This window comes from Dipodomys ordii, unplaced genomic scaffold (assembly GCF_000151885.1).
Source record: "Dipodomys ordii isolate 6190 unplaced genomic scaffold, Dord_2.0 Scaffold14, whole genome shotgun sequence".
Taxonomy (NCBI): domain Eukaryota; kingdom Metazoa; phylum Chordata; class Mammalia; order Rodentia; family Heteromyidae; genus Dipodomys; species Dipodomys ordii.
The window spans coordinates 6,432,787-6,452,867 of record NW_012267230.1 but is presented as its reverse complement, the minus strand read 5'-3'; the positions used below and the strand labels follow the sequence as shown (position 1 = coordinate 6,452,867).

At 45.5% G+C, this 20,081-nt stretch overlaps 1 protein-coding gene across 1 annotated transcript; it reads right to left on the bottom strand.

The window, feature by feature from the left end:
* On the bottom strand, nucleotides 1-18,812 carry Pdilt (protein disulfide isomerase-like, testis expressed). Its single transcript, XM_013011581.1, has 11 exons — nucleotides 18,680-18,812; nucleotides 17,141-17,347; nucleotides 12,143-12,276; nucleotides 10,434-10,571; nucleotides 9,155-9,265; nucleotides 8,944-9,069; nucleotides 6,753-6,950; nucleotides 4,846-4,966; nucleotides 2,411-2,589; nucleotides 1,131-1,214; nucleotides 1-357 (listed from the first exon to the last, which is right to left on the bottom strand). The coding sequence occupies exons 1-11, from the start codon at nucleotides 18,810-18,812 to the stop codon at nucleotides 118-120; spliced, it is 1,671 nt and encodes a 556-aa protein (XP_012867035.1). The 3' UTR covers nucleotides 1-117.
* Nucleotides 18,813-20,081: the final 1,269 nt, after the last annotated feature.

Genomic DNA, 20,081 nt, shown 5'->3' with positions numbered 1-20,081 from the left:
TATTAGCCTACCCCCACTCGCCCCACCACAACAATATATAGTATTATTGGAATAAATCCATGCAGGGAATGAAAGGGCCTAGGAGATGGGCCCCCTTCTCTCCTGGCTTTGAAGAAGCTAAAGTTCTTCCTTGACTTTCGGTTTCTTCTCCTGTCTTGGAGGTCCCTTTGGCTTAGCTACCTCCTTCTCCTCCTCCTTAGCTGTTTTCTGTTGTCCTGCTGATATTTCCAGCTTGGTCATGTTCTTCAGCTCAGGGACCTTCTGCTCAGGCAACGTCTGCTCAGGTAACTCTTCCTCCTCCTGGTCCTCAACTATCACCTCCTCTTCCAGCTCTTCATTTTGTTCAAAGGGTAATAGCTATTCAGGAAAAGGGTAAAGGGAAGAGAGAGCAAGAGGGGAAACATATCACATAATTAGGTGTCCTAATTGTGCACTGTCAGGCTCTTTTTCTAGATGTATCTAGAGAGACAGTCTTCATAGTTGAAGCAAGGTGGTACAATAGTGCCTAACTATGACACTGCTATGGGCCCATTCTTCTACTCTAAGTCCACAAGAGTGTCTGTTAAATCCCCAACTACAGGCTCAGTTACTGAGATCCTTGTCCAGGATATTTTCTGCAAATGCTAAGTCGTAGTTTGGAGCTGTAGGGTCATCTTGGGCCTCCAGGGAGTATACATGCCAGACATCCTACCAGCTACATGGAATGAGTTTCCATCCTTGCTGACACAGTGGAATAGTGTCTTTGACCTTTACAACCGAAAGAGAATTCATACAAATGGAACCTTCCAAAAGATGGTCTCATGAGACAAAGAGCTTGTGGTTCCTGGAGAATAAAGGCAGAGGTGTCTGGGTTTGTTTACAGTTTCTGGAAAGTGGACTCTGGGTAGCAGCCTTGGGAGTTTTGTTACCTCGCACGTTTCATTCTTCCTAGCATTTCTAAAGTCTCCCATTGCTACTCCCACGCCATCAACACCCTTGAAAGGAAGCCCAGAAAGTTCCCTTAAACTGGGGGGGGGTTGTCTCAGCCATCTCCAGAGAGCACAAGAACATGGAACTCTGGACACACTTTTTTCCCCTGTGGAGTTCTTAATAATTTTGAGAGTGGGAGAAAATTGCTGTTTTCCCTGTACCTCATCCTCAGTCTGAACCTTGACTTGGCTTTCCAGGAAGTCAGAAAATCCTTCCAGAGTATGCTCTCCTTGATACAGAACAGCCTGGGAAGAGAACAAAGCAAGAGTGAAAGCATGGGTACCACTTCTTCAGCCAGTTGTGTATGAATTGCTCCTGAGTCACCCTGGTTCAAATTCCTAACAGTCTACATGAGGTTGAATGGGTGCCTTCATTCACATGAGTCTCTCAAAGAGAGCTAGTATTTCTCCATGGTAGGTGTCACAGCACAGATATGTGTGTGTGTGTGTGTGTGTGTGTGTGTGTGTGTGTGTGTGTGTGTGTGTTAGTCCTAGAGCTTGAATTCAAGGCCAGGGTGCTGTCTGTGAACTTTTTTTTCAAGACTAGTTAGTGCTTGACAACATGAGCCACAGCTCCACTTCTGGCTTTTTAGTGGCTAATTGGAGATAAGAGTCTCATGGACTTTCCTGCCCAAGCTTACTTCAAACCATGATCCTTAGGCCTCAGCCTCCTGAGTAGCTAGGATTACAAGCATGAACCGCTGGTTCCCGGCACTCTTTTAGTCTTTAAGAAGGTCAAGAAGCCATTCCCTGTCACTGGTTGACTGTATTCTTTTTCAGGTAACTCAGATCATTCGTTGACTCTTAGTCTCACACTCTCCACCCAGACACATTTGCCACAATTTCCCCACTTTCAGCCTCTGCACCAGAAGGGCATCATCATGACAGGTGTTCAGGTTACCTTCCTGCCCATCTCTTCATTCATACCATGTGTCCTACCTACAGATCATGGACCTTCCTTGAATCTGAATTCAGTGTTATCCTCTCCTCAATTCCCACTGCCTTTAGAGATGGTCCCAACACTCTTCTCAGGAGTAGGGACCTGTGCTCAAGCTTTTTTGATTGGCACTGTTCCCCATAGGCCAGGGCAGTGTGCAGAGCATTGTCAGTCCTGGTGATGGATCAGTGAAGATCGTCATCATTATGTGTCTCATGGGATACCACCCCATCCTCAATATTCTGTGCAGTCTGGGAGACTACAGTCCACATCCCCATTTGGTATAATGATGAAGTCAATGAGTAATTTGTTTTGAGTTATATGTCTTGGAACTGCAGCTACTTGAAAGTAAACTTGAACATGACAGCTTCCTGGGGACTGGAGCTGAGAAAGGAGCTGGTATGGTAGAAGGCAGAGCTGGAGAGAAAGGGAAGTCAACCCCCTGATGATAAACAGGGCAGCATTTCCCACTATGTTGGGTGGGAGGTCCCCCAGGGCCTTTCACCTGTTCAGAGTTGGTGGGGAAGAGCCTGAAGAATGGGTACCGGTCCGGGTTGGAGAGTTGGATATCATTGGCTGTGATGTCGATCTTGGCAATGGTGATTGTGGTGTGGTTTTGATACTTGACGCCCAACGTCTCCAGCAGCGGGAACAGAGCTCTGCACTTCGTAGACCAGGGCGCATCTAGAAAAGAAAAGAAAGGTTGCTAGCCAGGCCTTGTAATCCTAGCTATTCAGGAAGCTAAGATCTGAGGATTGTGGTTTGAATCCAGTCTTGGCAGGAAAGTCCACGAGACTCTTATCTCTGGAAGCAGAACTGTGGCTCACAGTAGTAGAACTCTAGCCTTTAGCAAAAGAGCTCAGGGATAGTGCCCATGTGCTGAGTTCAAGCCCTATAACTATGCCATCACTGTGTTCTTTTTACGGTGGGGATGCTATGCAAATTGAATTTTTTTCTCATATAGCACATTATTTTTACAGCTCAGGTCTTAATCATTATTAAATAAACTGAAGGGGGAAAAATGACCCTAGTACCTTCTCCACCCAAGATATCAACACTTCACATGTGTTAACGTTTTCTTCTTTGTTATGTTTTCAAAATTCCTTCTTTTCTAGTGTTCCACTCCAGTTGGAGGAGAAAAACAAGGAAAATATTTATATTGTACCTTCTGCCACAAAGTGTGTGTGTGTGGTACAACACAGAGATTTTTCAGACAGAGGCTAAGCTACTTAGCCAAGATCATCCTATAGTTAGAGGATTTTGAAGCCGTGTCACTTCAACTTAGAAAGATTTACTACAGCTGGGTATGGTGATCATGCTTATCATCCTAGCTATTAAGAGACTTGAGATCTGAGGATCATGGCTTGAAGACAGCCTGGGTAGAAAAGTCCATGAGATTCTCCTCTCCACTTATAACCAGCAAAAAGTGCAGGGGTGGCTCAAATGGTAGAGCACCAGCTTTGAATGAAAAAGCCAGGCAAGAACAGGAGAGGCCCTGAGTTCAAGCCTCTGGACTTACTCATGGAAAGTCCTTTAATCTCTGCATGGGGTGGGGAGGGGAGAGTGCATTGGGGAAAAAAAACCAACAACAAACCTCCATCCTTCTTTTAAAGCTCCAGGTTTCTGGCTGTGTTGGAGGAATGGTCCCCAAAGCCCCCACACTACATCATCATTTCCTTATTTCTGATCTAAGTGTCTCCATGGCCAGGCTCTCTGCCAGCAGCACCCCTGGAGCTCCACATGCCCTGGGTGGGAACAGGAAGGGGGCATAATGGCTACTGCCCCCGAGAGCCAGCCTGACAGGCTTGCTTCCAAGAAAATGAAGGTACTTTGCCTTCTCAGAACTCCAGGTATCAGGAAGTAGAGAAAGGCCACCCTGGACTGTCATTGAAAGGCAGTAAATTACCCTGATTTAACTACACAGACCTCAAACACCCAGCTCTGTGGACAAGACTATGGGGCATGATTATAAAATCAGACACAATCAGTCCAGTGGCAGCACAGCCCTCCTGCTGGACCTTTGTCCTTCCTCCTTACGGTGTGACTTTGGGTAAGGTGATGAACCTCCCTGAGGCTGGACTCCCTCAACCTGTGTCACGAAGAAAACCACCGTCCCCAGGCACTGACTAACCACAAACATTTTGCCAAGCACCTGCCTGACTCATTGGTCAGTGACCATTCAGTAACTCTCCCTGACAAAATAAAAGATGACAGTTGAAATTATTTCAGAGTCATCTTCTCTATTCTCACTGGCTCTTCATCGGCCAAGCAGAAACTGTAGGAAAGGGTAATGGCCCTTAGGTGAGCTCTAGAAATAATTCTAATAGTAATAGTCATAGTAGTAGTAATGATGATGATAAATAGTTGTTGTTTGACGAGTGTAAATGTGGTAAATGGGAAGGTCTACACATCAACTGGGCCACTGGATAAGTTATGTAAAAAGACCAAGGCTAAAGGAACTCTAGACACAAGAGTAGGTTGAAACCCTCCCTCCAGCACTTATGAGCTGTGTCATACTAGAACCTTCTGCTCCAGGAGATTCTGTGTAATGAATGGTCCATAGAAGGGAGGAGACAGCATCAAGATGATTAAATGACAGAAGATAGGCAATGCGTCCAATAAGGAACAGCCAGCCAAGCCATATGAGCTCTCCAACATTACTATGTTTATAAATTGCCACAGACCTGGATTATCTGGGCAGCATGCCATTGTATTCTAAGAACTCACTTGGCCAGAGGAAGCGGGGTACTGGAAAATAGCATTGTGATCCAACCTCTTGGGATTGTAGGTTCCACCTCCCCTTTCCCCTGGGACCATTGTTACAGTGGTACATGGTGGATTGGGGAGATGGCATTGCTTAAGAACTCAGGAATGACACTTGAACCCAAAGTCAGCTTGGGGATCCTGTGCTCTCCACCGCCCCTGGGACCCGATGCTCACAGAACATCACGAACACGTCCCTCTCCTTGTCGAAGACAACGATGTTGAAGTTCTTCCCCACTAGCTGCTTCACCGGACCCTGGTTCCAATATTTCGGGATGTTTTCACTGGGTTCGTGTTTCTAGGAAGCAAACCCCACAAGGCCCAACCATATCTCATCAGAGAAACAACACCACATGTCCCATTATTCTAGAGACAGAGACCTACACCTGAAAGGCCACTCGCCCTTCCTGGCCCTGTTAACCCAAATTTACCCTTGAGAATGATCTCAAGAGAAAATGTCTTTGATGCTCTCCAGCCCCTACCCAGGGCAGCTGAGGTCCTGTTCGTTTATCATGTAGAGTTGCTTTTCTGTCCATCTCATTCAGAGTGACTCAATCCCATGAGATGGAATGTCATAAAGGACTTCAATCATTGAGAATCCACTACCCAGTACATAATAGGACCTCAATAAATGCTTTGCCGATGGATAAGTGAGAGAATGAACTCAGCTCTTCTGTTCAAAGCAAGAGTTGAAAGTCTCAGAACATGTTTTTTTCTCTCCTCCCACTGCCTCCTCACTATCTCCTACATCCACTCCTTTCCTGCCATTGGCCCCCTAGCTCCCCACAGCCTTGGTGGTTCCCATCAGTCCCCAAAGGGCCCTGGAGCAGATTCCCAGTTCTCTCTTCGCAACGCTACCAATCCTCACCATATTTTCTACACAAAGGGGCTTTCTTTGGAATCAGGCAGGTCTGGCTTCCTGTGGGGGCATAGCATGTCCAATCCACCTTAAGGTGCACATTTATGGAGCCCTTGCAATTTGGGCCTCTGTTGTAACTTCCCAGCTTTTACATTTATCAGCCATCCCTCCTCCCAGCCCAGCTAGACCCCCAGCAGAATGGCAGAGGAGGACAGGTGCATCGGAGAACACCTTCCATTTGACAAGGCCACAGCGTCCTGGGAGATGGGGAGGAGGGGCCAGACAGAAGGGAATGGAAACACTCCAGAGGTCACCATAGAGTCTGGGTGAATAATACTATAAAGAACAGCCCTGCTTTTTTCCCAGTTTGGAATATAAATAATATGGGTCCCCTGCTCAGGAGAGCAGTGCTGAACCAACAGAGGTGACTAGCTTGCCTGGGGCTTTCCCTCCTCTTTGCAACAAAGTCTGTTTGTCACCATTAGTTGTCCCTAAGGCCTTGGAGGCAAATTCTGATTGTTCCATGGGCATTAACCTTTCACCTCCCCAATCCAAATATCTACCCTTGGGCCAAGTATGTCTTTTAGGTTAGAGACATAGGGGGAGGGGAGGGGTTAGGGACGCTATCCAGATTAATTAGCTCTGCAGAATGTCTGCAGTTCTAGTCCTTTATTTCCAATAAATCAGAAAAGGCCAGAAGTAGAGTTGTGGCTCAAGTAATAGAGTATCAACCCGGGGAGAGGGGAGTTAAGGGATAACACTCAGTTCTGAGTTCAAGCCTCAGTACCAGCACACACAAAAAAGCCATTATTGGGCTGGGAAGGTGGCTCAGTGGTAAAGCTCTTGCCTTGCGTGCATGAGGCCCTGGGTTCGATTCCTCAGCACCACATAAGCAAAAAGAAAAAAGCCAGAAGTGGCGCTGTGGCTCAAGTGGTAGAACACAAGCCTTGAGCTGAAGAGCTGAGGGACAGCGCCCAGGCCCAGAGTTCAGGCCCCACAACCGGACCCCCCCCCAAAAAGCCATTATTACAACTAAAGACATAATGTGGATAGGATAGACTCAGGAGAAGCCAAAAAGCTGGACAGAATCAAGATGAAGAACTAGAAGGAATTTCCCCACATTAAGCCATGAGCTATATGCTACATCTGACCAAAGCTAGTTTAAAAAAAAATACAAGGAATAATCTTGAAGTTCTGTATAAAACTTAACTAAGAACAAGCTTACCTTGGCATTTTTATTCAGGAAACTGCGGCCAAATTTCTTGAGGTTTTCATAGGTTATATCATCTGTAGGCATTTTGTACCTGGCATCAGAGCTTAAGTTTAGGATTTGGACAGATGGAGTGTCGACTTCTGTGATCCGGAAGTACTCAAAGACAAATTTGTTTTTGGGTTCATCTGAATCCACAAGGATAAAAAGGATCTGCCAAGTCAAAAAAAAATAAAATCTTGTCTTTCAGGACCTTGTCTTTCAGAGGAGTTGTAACTAACAAGATGTGAAGCATAGGGTCTAGGGAGCACTCCTGACTTAATGAAGGTTTCCTGCCCAAAGTCCTAGGTGGGCAGCAGCCATTAGTACTTGGCTGTCATAGTTCTTAGAGAAATAAAGAGGGGTCAGACTCTGGTGGCTCACACCTGTAATCCTAACTACTCAGGAGGCGGAGATCTGAGGAGTGAGGTTCAAAGCCAGCCAAGGCAGGAAAGTCCTGAAGACTCATCTCTAATTAATCACCAAAAAGCCAGAAGTGGAGCTGTGGCTCAAGCCATAGAGTGTTATCTTTGAGTGAAAAAACTAAGGGGTAGAACCCAGGCCCCAAGTGTGAGCACCATTACTGGCACACACACGCACATGTACACACACACACACATACACACACACACACATACATACACATACACACACAAATAAATAAATGAATTGATAAATAAAAATAAAGAGAATAAGAAGTGAATAGCCTGATAGTGCCAGTGGTGTCAGGACACTACATATAGGCACAGGAAAAAAACACTACATATTGGCTTAGGAAAAAAAACAGATTTGTTTCTAATGATGATAATGTCAGTGATATCCATAAACCTTATGAATTTGCTTTTGCTCATTGCTGTATGTGAAGATATTCTTCTTCCTATTACTACTACTACTACATAGCCCAGACTGGTCTGAATTAACAATCAATCTTAACTCCGTCTCCAGGATGGCAGGATTTAGATTTTCTAGTTCTTACAACAATGCTCTGTTTTGTGCATGAGCAGTCTGGAGCCTTGAGGTCAAGAAGCTCTCCATATAGTTTGTAAAAGGAAGACAAACTTGAGGCTGGGAAGGTGGCTCAGTGGTAGAGTGCTTGCCTCGCATGCATGAGGCCCTGGGTTCAATTCCTCAGCACCACATAAGCAGAAAAATCCAGAAGTGGCACTAGGACTTAAGGGGTAGGCACTAGCCTTGAGCTGAAGAGCAGTGCCCAGGCCCAGAGTTCAGGCCCATGACTGACAAAAAAGGAGGAGGAGGAGGAGGAGGAGGAGGAGAAGGAGGAGAAGAAGAAGAAGAAGAAGAAGAAAAAACTTGAATTCAACTCTGTGTGGTATGAGGGTCCAGGATGCCAGTGGAGACATCTGTGCTTCAGGCTGCTCATGTTCCTTGACCACAGACAAGTGTGGTCCTTCTTGACCCTCACCTCTGCTACCATCCTGCCATTTCCCCCTCTTAGAGAAAGGGGGCCTGCAGAAACACAGCCAGCCATTACATTTCCATAGTAAACTTGTTAAAAAGGTACATGAATGAAAAGTTAAAGGCTTGGCCACAAAAGGAAGAGAGGAAGGCAGCACATGGATTTAAAAGAAAACTAGCAAATACTATAATAGCATTGATGTGCAGATCAGAAAAATAGCTATATAAATACACCTGCAGAGAAGAATGATAGGATGTCACTGATCCAGAGGCATTGCTCTCAAGTGGAAATCCCTTTGTACAACTACCTAAAAATAATTTTTTAATTTAAATTACATATAGCTATATGTTACATAATGTTATATGTAACATATAACATAATGCATTACAAAATATACTTTTATGTTATATATGTAATATATACTATGTGTATATAAGTAATATATAATTATATAACATGTAATGTATTATATGACATATATGTTATAGTTGTATATATTATATGTACGTCTAATGCTTATGTAGTATAAAGTATAATGCATTAGATTATACTATTATGTTATTTTATACATGCTATATTATATATTATGTTATATTATATTATACTATAACATATTACTGTGCATATCATATATCGTATTATATACATGCAAATAAGCAGAGCAGGATAAATGGCCTTCGGGTCTGCAGGACTTGTGCCCCCCCCAACCAGGATCCCCCAAGAGCAAGAGTGATGGCACACTCCACAAACCTTATTTTGGAATTCCTTTGATGCCAGTCTATAATGCTGAGTTATGATCTCAAATGACTCAGACTTTCTGGAGACAAACAGCAACATGTGGCTTAAGATGCGTAATTCGTAAATTAGATCCCGGTTCTGCAATTACAAGGAAAACAGGTCATCCTGAGAGCGCACATGCCACCGCCCCAGCTGTCCTCCCGAGAACCCCGGGCCTGCTCACCTCAGCATTGTATTCAATCACAAAATCAGTAAGGTGCTGCTTGATGACTTGATTGAGGTCATATTTGTTGGTACTGTCATTGATAAGCTCTCGGCGTTTCACCAAATTTCCCTTGGACAAAAAGAAAGAAAGGCATTGAAGGGAAGCTTCAGCAATACATACAATAAGCATAAGCAGCACATACAATAAATAGCATGTACAATAAAAATAAATAGCACAATTTTTCCCTGGAGGAAAGTAAAACAGTAAGGACGCTGACAGATGTAAAACATAGTCCAGGTACCCGGTCATTATAAACACTGAGCAAATGATCATATGGGTAATTATGGATATGTGGTAACTGTGAAATCTCAGATTTCGAATGCCATGGTCATCTCTTAATTGACCAACATCCCCCAACTGCTGTGCTCTAAAACACACTGACATATTTATGATGAGGTTGTGTCACATGTCTGTCACCCAATGGCTGAGGGCATCAAGGAAGATTCAGGGAGATTCAGAACCTCTCTGATAGGCAACACTGATGGACTGAAGTCCCATCCATCCATCTCCCTTCCTCCCAACACATCATCATGGTCTAATGGCTCTCTAAGTCTTCTCAACCTCTTTGCTTCCTTTCTGAGACATTTCCCCTAGTAAATATTCTTGCTATCCTTAAATCTTGCTAGGTAACTGCTTCTCAGAGGGATGTGGATTGCCCAAGAGAATGAAAGGATTCTTATGGCGAAATCTGTAAGGAAGAGAAGAAGTTATCTTTTCATTTCTAGCCCATCTTCTCCCCGACCCTCAACCATCCCACACTGGTCCACACATCTCTCATCTGGGCTCTTGCAATGTTCTTCCACAGCCTTCCCATTTCCCCTGGCTTCCCTTCCAACCCACCTCCTACACTACATTCCTGCAGGGTGCTGGTGGCTGGTGCCTGTAATCCTAACTACTCAGGAGGCTGAGATCTGAGGATCCTAGTTCAAAGCCAGCCCTGGGCAGGAAGTCCATGAGACTCTTATCTCTAATTAAGTACTACAAAAGCTGGAAGCAGAGGTGTGACTCAAGTGCACACTGAGCAAAAGAAAACTCATCCAGGCCCAAAGTTCAGGCCCCACGACCGGACCAAAAAATAAGCAATAAAAACCCACCAGGAAACAGATTTCACACGAGTTGAGTGGCACGTGAGTAGTTAAGAGCCAAAGTTTGTTCAGAGCTCATACCTCTTCCTACTAACTTTGAACCAGAGCACACCACCCTTCCTCATCCTCCACCAGCTACAGGACTGTCCTACCTTTTTGAACACCAGGACGCTGTCCAAGACAACATGAAAACGTCCAAAGGCATTCCGGATCGCTATCACCCCAAACGTCAGCTCTGGGAAATCCTTGATCACATCGTAGAACAATTCTGCTACTTCTTCCTCTAAGTCCTGTTGGGAAAAGCATGTTGGGTAAGGCTTTGGTAAAAAAGCTTATTTAAGTTTGTTTTGGTTTCTTTTGCTTGTTTCTTTGGTCAGTTGTGGGTCTTCAATACAGAGCCTGGGCACTGTCCCTGAGCTCTTTCACTCAAGGCTAGGGTTCTATCACTTTGAGCCACAGCTTCACTTCCGATTTTCTGATAGTTAATCAAAAATAAGAGTCTCACAGACTTTCTTACCCATGCTGGCTTTGAACTGTGATCCTCAGATCTCAACCTCCTAAGTAGCTAGGATTACAGGCATGAACTACTGGTGCCTAGCTTTTATTTAAGCTTATCTGGTTGAATTAAGAAGATAGAAATGGTAGACAATCTGTAACCTTCCTTTTTCCAAATCCTGGGGGTTGCTTCTGCTGTCTCCCAAAAACATATGGATTCTACTTCCTATTCTAAATGCTTCTCTACCTATGGATAAAGTCCACACAGGCAAATTCTCAGAGACCAGTGGAAAGAGCTATCTTCATCTTTTCCAATTATTAAAAATAAAGGTTTTTTTGAGAATCATCAATAAAATAGATGAGATTCATATATAATTAAAGCCTGTCCTAACCCAAGGATTGAGAGTTTTAACATTAATTCCTTAATCCTTAATTACTTTCAGAAGATGCAATGGATTTGAACAGATAGAAAACCAAATATGAACTTGCCATTCAAGATACAGCTAGAATTTCTGCTTTTGTTCATTAGCTTGAGAGAAAATTGGGGCCAAAATTAGTCTAGGAGGATAAAAGTGGGGATGAGGAGGGGGAAGAAAAGAAGCACATTTTCTCCCCATTTTCTTTCCACATAAGATGTTAAAATTCTGACCTACTGGAGAGGGGGTGGTCATCCATTTAAATTAGTTAAAATTTATGAGAAGCTCATTTTTCTAAAAAGCAAATGAATTTTGTCTTTCTAAATATAAAAACTATAAATTCTAAATATTAAAAAAACAATGAAATCACTAGACTGTTACCCCAGGTCATTTCATATTCATATTTAGGTTCTCCATACACTTTCACCAACATCTGCCCTCGCTCCACCTGTGATGAGGGCTGGGGTAGTCTTCAAATGGGTGCATGCTTATAAAGCCCTAAAGGTTTTCCTTTCTAAAGATGCTTGGAAAGTCTTCAGGATGGAGCTTGGCTTGGCCAAAGCAGGCTGGCAGCTGCTATTCAGATTCATAGAAAGCTGTGGTTCCCAAACTCGAAAATGAAGACATTCCTCCATTCTATGATGTTCTAAATGAAAATCCCCAAGACCAATTCAATAAATACATCTATCTCTTCATTCTTCCTTTCCTACCTACCATTCTACCATCTCTTAACAGTTCAACTCTCATGGCTCCGTTGTTTTTTTGACCTCAAGTAAAACCAGCTGACTGGATAGGGAAAATGGGGCTCCGAACAACCCCACTCACTTTTAGACAGAGCACTCCTCAACTGGAAAAATCATCTCCCACCTCCAGCCCCCCCACAGCCCCTCCCCCATCCCCATCCCTACCTCCACCTCCTCCACACACACACCCCTCCCACACCCCCGTACCTGGAAGAAACCCACGATGACCAGGGGCCTCGATTTCACGAAGTCTGCCACCTGCTGGCTGCTGTTGAACAAAAATGCTTTCTGGCTAATTTGTCTTCTCAACCAAACTACCAAAGCTGCAGATTCAACTACTCCTGGAGAGAGAAAGAGAAAGAGCCAGAGAGAGTTTGAGAGAGAGTTCAATATACCTAACCAAGGTTTCCTCCTGAACTAGCAGCCAACCCTGTCTTGTATCGGTAACCAGCCTTGAAAGACCAAGGTCAAGACCAAGGTCACCATTTCCCCCACCCGTCTAAACTATGAATGCTCACAGCAGTTCATCACTGAACCAAGGTCAAGAAAGATGCTGTACTGAGAGCTGCATTTCCATGAAATCTGCACATCAATGGCATAGTATAAGATATGATTATTCTTCCCATTGGAGGAACAAAGACACCAATATTTAATTTGCTCCCAACCAATCAGCAAGCCGATCTGAGGATTCAGTTTAGGAGGCAGAAGCAGTCCCAACCTTCTTTCCTTAGGCACCCTCCAAGGTGACAACAAACAGATGTGATCTTGTTAAATGATCAATTAAAAGACCAGATATCATTCTGTAACCTGAGAGGAAATCCCTGTTATGTCTCTGTGACCCTAAATTCCCCCCCCCACACACACACACCAATCCTCTAAGAATCATAAAATCCTGATCTCCATTTCGCAGTTACACAAAAGTCTTTACTTCTAAACTGAGGGCATGCATCCCCTTCCCTGGAGAGATGCAATGGTGTGTCAGAATATACACAAGGTTACCTAGGAATGAGACATGTTTTTTCTAGGAAGAGCCATTTCACATAATGGTCAGTGACATCAATTATGCTTTTTTTTTCTCTTGATGACTGTGAATGGGAGAGATGGGAACTTTCTTATGAGATAAATCGACATTGGTTGTTGGATAGCTTGGGAAGCCCCTCTTAGACTGCTCTTTCCTCCCTTCCTTCCCTTCTTCACATGCTTGACCAATACATCCTGCATGCCTGTTAGGTAATCAAGCGCTGTCCTTTAGTCCTAGAAGTATAATGTGCAGTAGAAGCACATACCTTCCCACCACTTCACAGCTCTCTTTGTATTGAGGAAGATGATCACCAAATCATTGCTCAAACATGTGTTGAAAAGCAATGTGCTAAGGGCCTGCCAGACCTTCCTGGAGATGGTGATATATGAACTGCTTTTCTCACTACATTTAGCACTTTGTGAAATTGCTACACTTTTTTGTGGATCTATATCCAGGATGAAAGACGAAAGCAAATGAGCCATCAGGAACTTGATCTCAGCCCATCTTTGCACAGTTTTTCCACCTTAGGATCCAGTTGAACCAAGGTAGCTGTGAGTTTGACCACGTTGACTGCCTGCCTTGAGAGAACTGCCCTTGCTGGCCACCGTGGTGCTGGGCTCTGATCCAGGCGGCAAGGTGACAGCTGAGGTGTGATCGCTGTGTCAATGATTGACTGGGCCTGGCTCCAGGCTGCCTGTTTCCAGGCACAAATTGTGATCTCATTAATACCTCGAGACAAATCTGAGTCTCCTTCTCTGGGGAGGTGGCCAAGGCCGTCTACCACCACCAATCCTTGGAGATTAGAGGACGGTGGGTCTGAACTTTGGTCCAGCAAGGACGAACTTCCACCTGTCTCTGAAGAGGAGTTTTATAACAGCCATATTGCAAGACGTGTGCCCAGCTCCGTCCCCTGTCAAACAGGCAGAGCTGCCATTACTCATCCTGTCTAGAAAATGAAAAATAGGACACCCAGTTCTGCAAGACTTGTTCAAGTCTCTGTACCTCATGCATGTCCTAAACTTCAGGTGTCCTAAGTTTCTTCCATTCCAACTCAAAAACATTTTTTAAATTCTAAATTCCAAGCACTGATCTAGGGCCAGGGAACCAAGTCTGATCATTATACAAAGCCCCATCTGCCATGCATGTAGTGAATGACACAATGGAGAGCCAGGGCTCAACAAACTAAATCTGGCCCACTGTTTGATTTGTATAAATAAAGTTTTATTGGAACACGGCCACACCCATTCGTTGCCATACGGCTGCTTTTACAGTGTACCCACTGATTGGGTGGTTATGACAGAATTCCTGGCTTTTAAGGCCTAAGGTATCTATCATGTAGCTCTTTGCCCAAAGCTTTGTGGTGACTCTACCGCTTGCTAGCTGAGGTGCTTTGAGGAAATTATTCCATATTTCTGTGCATCAGTTCCATATAAGAAGGACCTAGTCAGTTCCAGAAGGGGTGTGTGTGTGTGTGTGTGTGTGTGTGTGTGTGTGTGTGTGTGTGTGTGTGTGTTCCTTACAAACCTTGTTTTATGTTCACTGCAGCCCCAGGAGGTAGCTCTAGCTATCAGATGAGGAAACTGAGGTTGGACAAGAGGAAGCCATTGTTCCCCAGGCAGTAGTGAGGATTTAGGTTCTGCTGCCTCTTTGCTAGGCCCAGTAATGGAGGCGGCTTTGGCTCTTGTTGTTGTGTTGCTCTTCCTGCAAGGAGAGGGGCTGGGCGGGGGTGGGAGGGGAGCACTCTGGAAACACAGAAAGAGGATGGGACTCTCTACCCCGGACAGTCCTGGACAGACTTTCTAGAGGAGGTGAGGATGAAACCTCCCAGATGGCAGAGGAGGCCTCGGACACTGACTTGGATCACGAAGGAGTCTGGGGGGAATCATGTGACGACCTCACATGATTGTGCCACGTGGTGACCTTGTTGGTGCTCTGTGGACTCAGTGTCTCATGTCCTTCAGGAGGGAAGCACAGCCAGCTGCTGGCCAGTCCATGAGCAGAAATAGCCTCTCGGTTTTTGTTTTTGTGTTGTGTTTTGGTTTTGTTTTTCCCTGAAGACAGCACACCACCAGGAGCTTCTTACTTGGGATCCGTAGATCCCATTGTTGAGACTCAGTCCTCAGACTTTCCCCCCACCCTCCTTTTCTCACTCCCCTTTCTCCTTTTGCCAGTCCCACCCCGTTCCTCCCTTCCACTGCCCTTGCCAGCTGTTAGGTAACTGAACTCTGTCTGCCCTACCAGCCCATCCTGTGTTTCTCCTGGCCCCCTGGTGGCCATTCCAGGAACTACAGTGCATCTTGCAATCCAGGTCTGAGACTCCTTCTCCTCCCCTGCCTACCTACCTTGGTCTGGCTAGAAACACAGTCTCTTCCCCTCCCTATTGCACCCCTGCAGGAAGATTCTTTGGCCTGCTGAGCTCCTAGGCCTTTCTTGTGCTCACCACACAGATGTGTCAGACCCAACGAAAGGCAGTCTCATTTGCCTGAGTCTTCTACAAGCATCACAGGGCTGCCTGTTGATCAGCTTCATTACATGCATCTGTCTGTCCATCCATCCATCCATCCATCCATCCATCCATCCATCCATCCATCCTCTCCACCACTCCACTCTGTGTCCATTTATCCATTCACATGTATAACTCTTTTGTTTAAAAAAATGTGCTTGCATGCCGTTCCAAAGCTCAAAATTCTTCAAGCATCTTCAATGTCAAGATAAAATTTGAGGGGCTGGGAAGGTGGCTCAGTGGTAGAGCACTTGCCTTGCATTCATGAGGCCCTGGGTTTGATTCCTCAGCACCAAATAAACAAAAAGAAAAAAGCCGGAAGTGGCACTGTGGCTCAAGTGGTAGAGCACTAGCCTTGAGCTGAAGAGCTGAGACACAGCGCCCAGGCCCAGAGTTCAGGCCCCATGACCAGACCCAAAAAAAAAAAAAAGATAAAAGTTGATGCATTACAGGTTGTCAAAGGGGGGTGGGGTGGGAAATGTTGCCTAAATGAATGAGTCCATGAATAAATTAAATAAGATCTGGGCACAGTAGTACACATTTGCAATCCCAGCGCCTTAGAAGGTAGAAGTCAGGATTATGATTTGGGGTCTGCATGAGCAAAAGAAGTTAATGAGACTACCGCCCTGCCATCTGGGCATGGTGGGTCATTCCTATAATCTAACCTACACAAAGGAAGCCTAAGTAAGATGACTGCAGTACTAGGCCAGCTTAGAAAAAAATGAGACCTTATCCAAAATATATAAGTAACCCCCCCAAAAGGGGCTAGGGAGCATGGCTCAAAAGTTCAGTGCCAGGACAGGGGCTGGTAGCTCAAGCCTATAATCCTAGCTATTCAAGTGGCTGAGATCTGAGAATCATGATTTAAAGCCAGCCCAGGCAGACAAATCCAAAAGACTCATCTCCACTTAATCAGCAAAAAAGCTAGAAGTGGAGGTATGGCTCAAGTGGTAGAGCACCAGGCTTGAATAAAAAAAAGATTCAAGGAAGAATGTGAGTCCCTGAGTTCAAACTCTCTTATAGAAAAAAAAAACAGTGTCTTCCTAGAAAGTGTGAGTGTGATCTCCCACTACCAACGAATCCACAAATAAATAATAGCATCTGATAGACACTCCATTCCAAGCCTCTTTTGACCCATCATTTTCTGGGCTCTTTTTTTTTCCTTACAAATACTCCCTGAACCTAGGGATCCTGTCAAAATCAATCTAAAGTAGAACACCACAGAGTAAAGAGAGGAATTAGGAACTTAGTCTCTGGTGTGTTAGTTTACCAGCCCTGCACCCACACTCTGTCTCTTGTTTTTCCTGGGCCCTCTTTGCTGATACACAATCTGAGGTAGAGGCACCAAATAGCTATGGAAACCTAGTTTCCTCATGGATGCAACTGAGAGTGTTTGCACTCACAATACGACTCTACAACTAGAAGTGATGTTTGCCACTTCTGTGAACACCACCTCGGGCCATTTCCTGCCTCCTCACTCTGGCTGCCCGTTGGGTACAGAGGAAAGAGCGGGTTGCTCCAGGATTTTAAGGGAAAGCAGGAGTGGAAGGGGGGCGTCATAAGCTAGAAAGAGCTGACACATCAAAGCCTCACACCTTGGGCTGCCAACTGCGCACAAAAATCATCTCAGCACTTTACTTCACCTGCGCACAAAATCATCGCAGCACCCCAGCCCCATTACCTTTGCAGGCGATGGGCTCTGACCTGTTGCCCTCAAAGAACAGCTTCAAGTCTGGAGTCTTCTTGATGTTAAACTCCTGCTTCAGCTCCTTCTCCACAGAGATGTCAACCTTGCCGAAGCCAATCCCATTTTTGCCTTTGCCCAGGATGTCCACAGCTTTGCCCAGTTCCTTGGCCAAACTCCTGGATTGCTTTGACATGGAATTGTCTGGAAAGAACAGACATGAAAACAGAACTAGCCAGGGCCTCTCTCTGTCCTGCCCAAGGTGGACTGCTGAGTTCCTGGCTTGCTTTGTGCTCAGAAGGAGTGAGCACAAGATTACATCCTGGGTTACACCAGGATGTAACCCAATGAGTCGTGAAATGGGGCTGTTGAAGAGACGTATTCAAAAAAAGGCCCTTTGGGCTCAGTAACACTGACAATATGCAACTTAATCTTTCTAAGCTGTGCTTTTTTCCTTATAGAACTGATAGCGGCCACTTCACGGAGTGAAATGAGATTTGCCAGTTAATTCCATACTGTTTATTGTCTTGTAGGAGTTCACACTTTCTAGGATCTAGGCGTGATTTTTCGCCATAGGGGTAGATTTTATTATGACGATATCAATTTCATACATAGGGAAACTGAGGCACAATAAAATGACCCACTTGCTCATGGTCTTATGTCGATGAGAGTCATTGCCAGGACAGAGATTAGAGAGTCTCTTCCCTCTGTTCTTCTCTGAGTGCATACAATCACTTTGTTTAATGCCTGGTTTAGGTGAACAAATAACACTTCATAATTGCTACTACTCTTGTAAAAATTCTGCTCTTATAACAGTCAAGGCATTTGTTTCTCTGAAGGTCACTTTAGGAGGCCTGCCAGTGTTTGAGAACTCCTTTTGAATTCAACTGGGTGCTGGCAGGAATCAATGACTGCCGAGTGATGAGTTTAATTGAGTGTCTTTTCCAATCTCAGCCAGTGTGGAGACACAGCACGCCTGCACTTTCAAATGGCATGTTATCCAGGGCAATTAAGGAATATAAAACCAGGGCTGGGGATGTCGCTCAGCCTTAGAGTTCAATCTCTAGCAACCACTCAAGAAAGTGGGGAAGAGGACAAATCAGTTGGCTCCATCTCTCGTCCCAGATCCTTACATCATTCGAGAGCCCGGGCTCCTTGAAAAATCCAAAACAACTTCCATACTTATAGGATACCACAGCTCGGGAAACACACACACACACACACATACACACACACACACAACCAAAGGGAGGAATATCAGAATTGCAAGGAAAGATCAGCCCCTTGAGCCTGAATCGGGGAGACATTTCATGACACCCTACAAAGCCGAGACAGTGTGCCAGCCCCGCCAGCACCTGGCACCAAGCTAAACCTGAGATTCCTAGAATTTGGGAGCAACACCCCATCAACATTAATACACTTTTAACATGCATCACATGTTCTCATGTGTTTAGCAGTCGAGGAAGGAGGGGGGTGTTCTTCTCCCACCCTCTCCCCTTCTCCCACTCCTATCCCCCCCCAAAACCAGACACTCACAGAAAAGCACCATGAGAAAGCGGGTCTGGTTCAGCGCCTGGGTCAGGCCGGCTGGGGTCAGCACCATCAGGTTGCCCTCTTGTACGATGTGCAAAGGCTTGGAAAAGTTGATGTTGGTGTCTCTGGCATCCATCTCCCGGTGACTGTGGACCAGGCAAACCCTAGCAGCCAGCAACAGCAGCCCCAGTGAGGGCATCTGGCACAGTGCCATGGCTGTCCTGCAGAGGGCAGCAGAGAAGACAGAGCCCTGGCTCAATGCTCAACATAGCAAGGGGGGAGCAGGTGGGGAAGGGCTTATCCCACGGTCTCCCTTCAGGGATCTTTGACAAGGCCTCACCAAAGGATTCTCAATCCATCTGTGAGGTCTCAGGACCCCTGTTAATCTGCCCAGGTTTGGATCTTGTACCTGCAAGGCTTTCTGTTAAGCAGATGATCTCCTTCTCTCCTTCCCTCCTTCCCTCCCTTTCTTTGTGCTGGTCCCTAGAACTTAAATTCAAAGCCTGGGCACTGTCCTGAGCTAAGCACTGTACCACTTGAGCCACAGCTTCACTTCTGGCCTTTTGGCAGTTGATTGAAGGTAAGAAGCTCATGGACTTCCTTGCCTAGGCCGACTTTGAACTGTGATCCTCAGATCTCAGCCTCCTGAGATTACAGGCATGAGTCACTAGTGTCCAGCCTCCTGGCTGTCTTGATCCCAATGCTGTCTTAGCCTTGGTACACCCACCAGCCCTCTCTCTTTGTCACCTGGAAGGGAATCACCTCATCTCCACGCTTGCTCCTCTGGCTAGCAGGCCCTGGGCGCTGTCCCTCAGCTCTTTAGCTCAAAGCGAGAGCTCTACCACTTGAGCTACAGCACCACTTGCGGTTTTCTGGTGGTTTATTGGAGATAGGAGTCTCACAGTCTTTCCTGCCTGGGCTGGCTTTGAACCACAATCCTCAGATCTCAGCCTCCTGAGTAGCTAGGATTACAGGCATGAGCCACTGGGGCCAGGCGGAAAGTAGCTTTGATGGGAAACTTCGGCCATAACAGTAGCTGACAAGTTGCCATATCATCAGCCCAGTTTGGGCTGAGTCCTCTCTACCCATATCTCACCAAGACTGCCATCCAAATCTGTGAACTCCTGGCAGTTCCCTCTGTGTCCACTCTTCCCCCACGGCACTAGAGATCCTCTTTGCAAACACAAATTCCATCCTGTTTCTCCTCTTACCAAAAAGTCTCCCATCTTGCAAACCCTAAACTTCCTAATACCCATCCTATCTCACCCTCCTCCCCTCCTTCTCTCTCTCTCCCCTCATAAGCTCTGGACAGCCCATCCTGGGCTCCTTCCCTTCCTTTGCCTCTGCCTACTTCGTTGTTTTCTCTATGTCTTCATCTCTGCTGGTCATCAGAGGGATCTTCTCT

Bases quoted from the DNA above. Each gene is read 5' to 3' on its own strand.
- Pdilt (XM_013011581.1), bottom strand. From the start codon at position 18,812: ATGGATGCCAGAGACACCAACATCAACTTTTCCAAGCCTTTGCACATC. The intron at 17,348-18,679 runs GTGAGTGTCTGG...TGTTCTTTCCAG, and splicing joins CTTTCTCATGGTGCTTTTCT to ACAATTCCATGTCAAAGCAA. The intron at 2,590-4,845 runs GTGAGCATCGGG...TTTCTTTTCTAG, and splicing joins GGACGTGTTCGTGATGTTCT to ATGCGCCCTGGTCTACGAAG.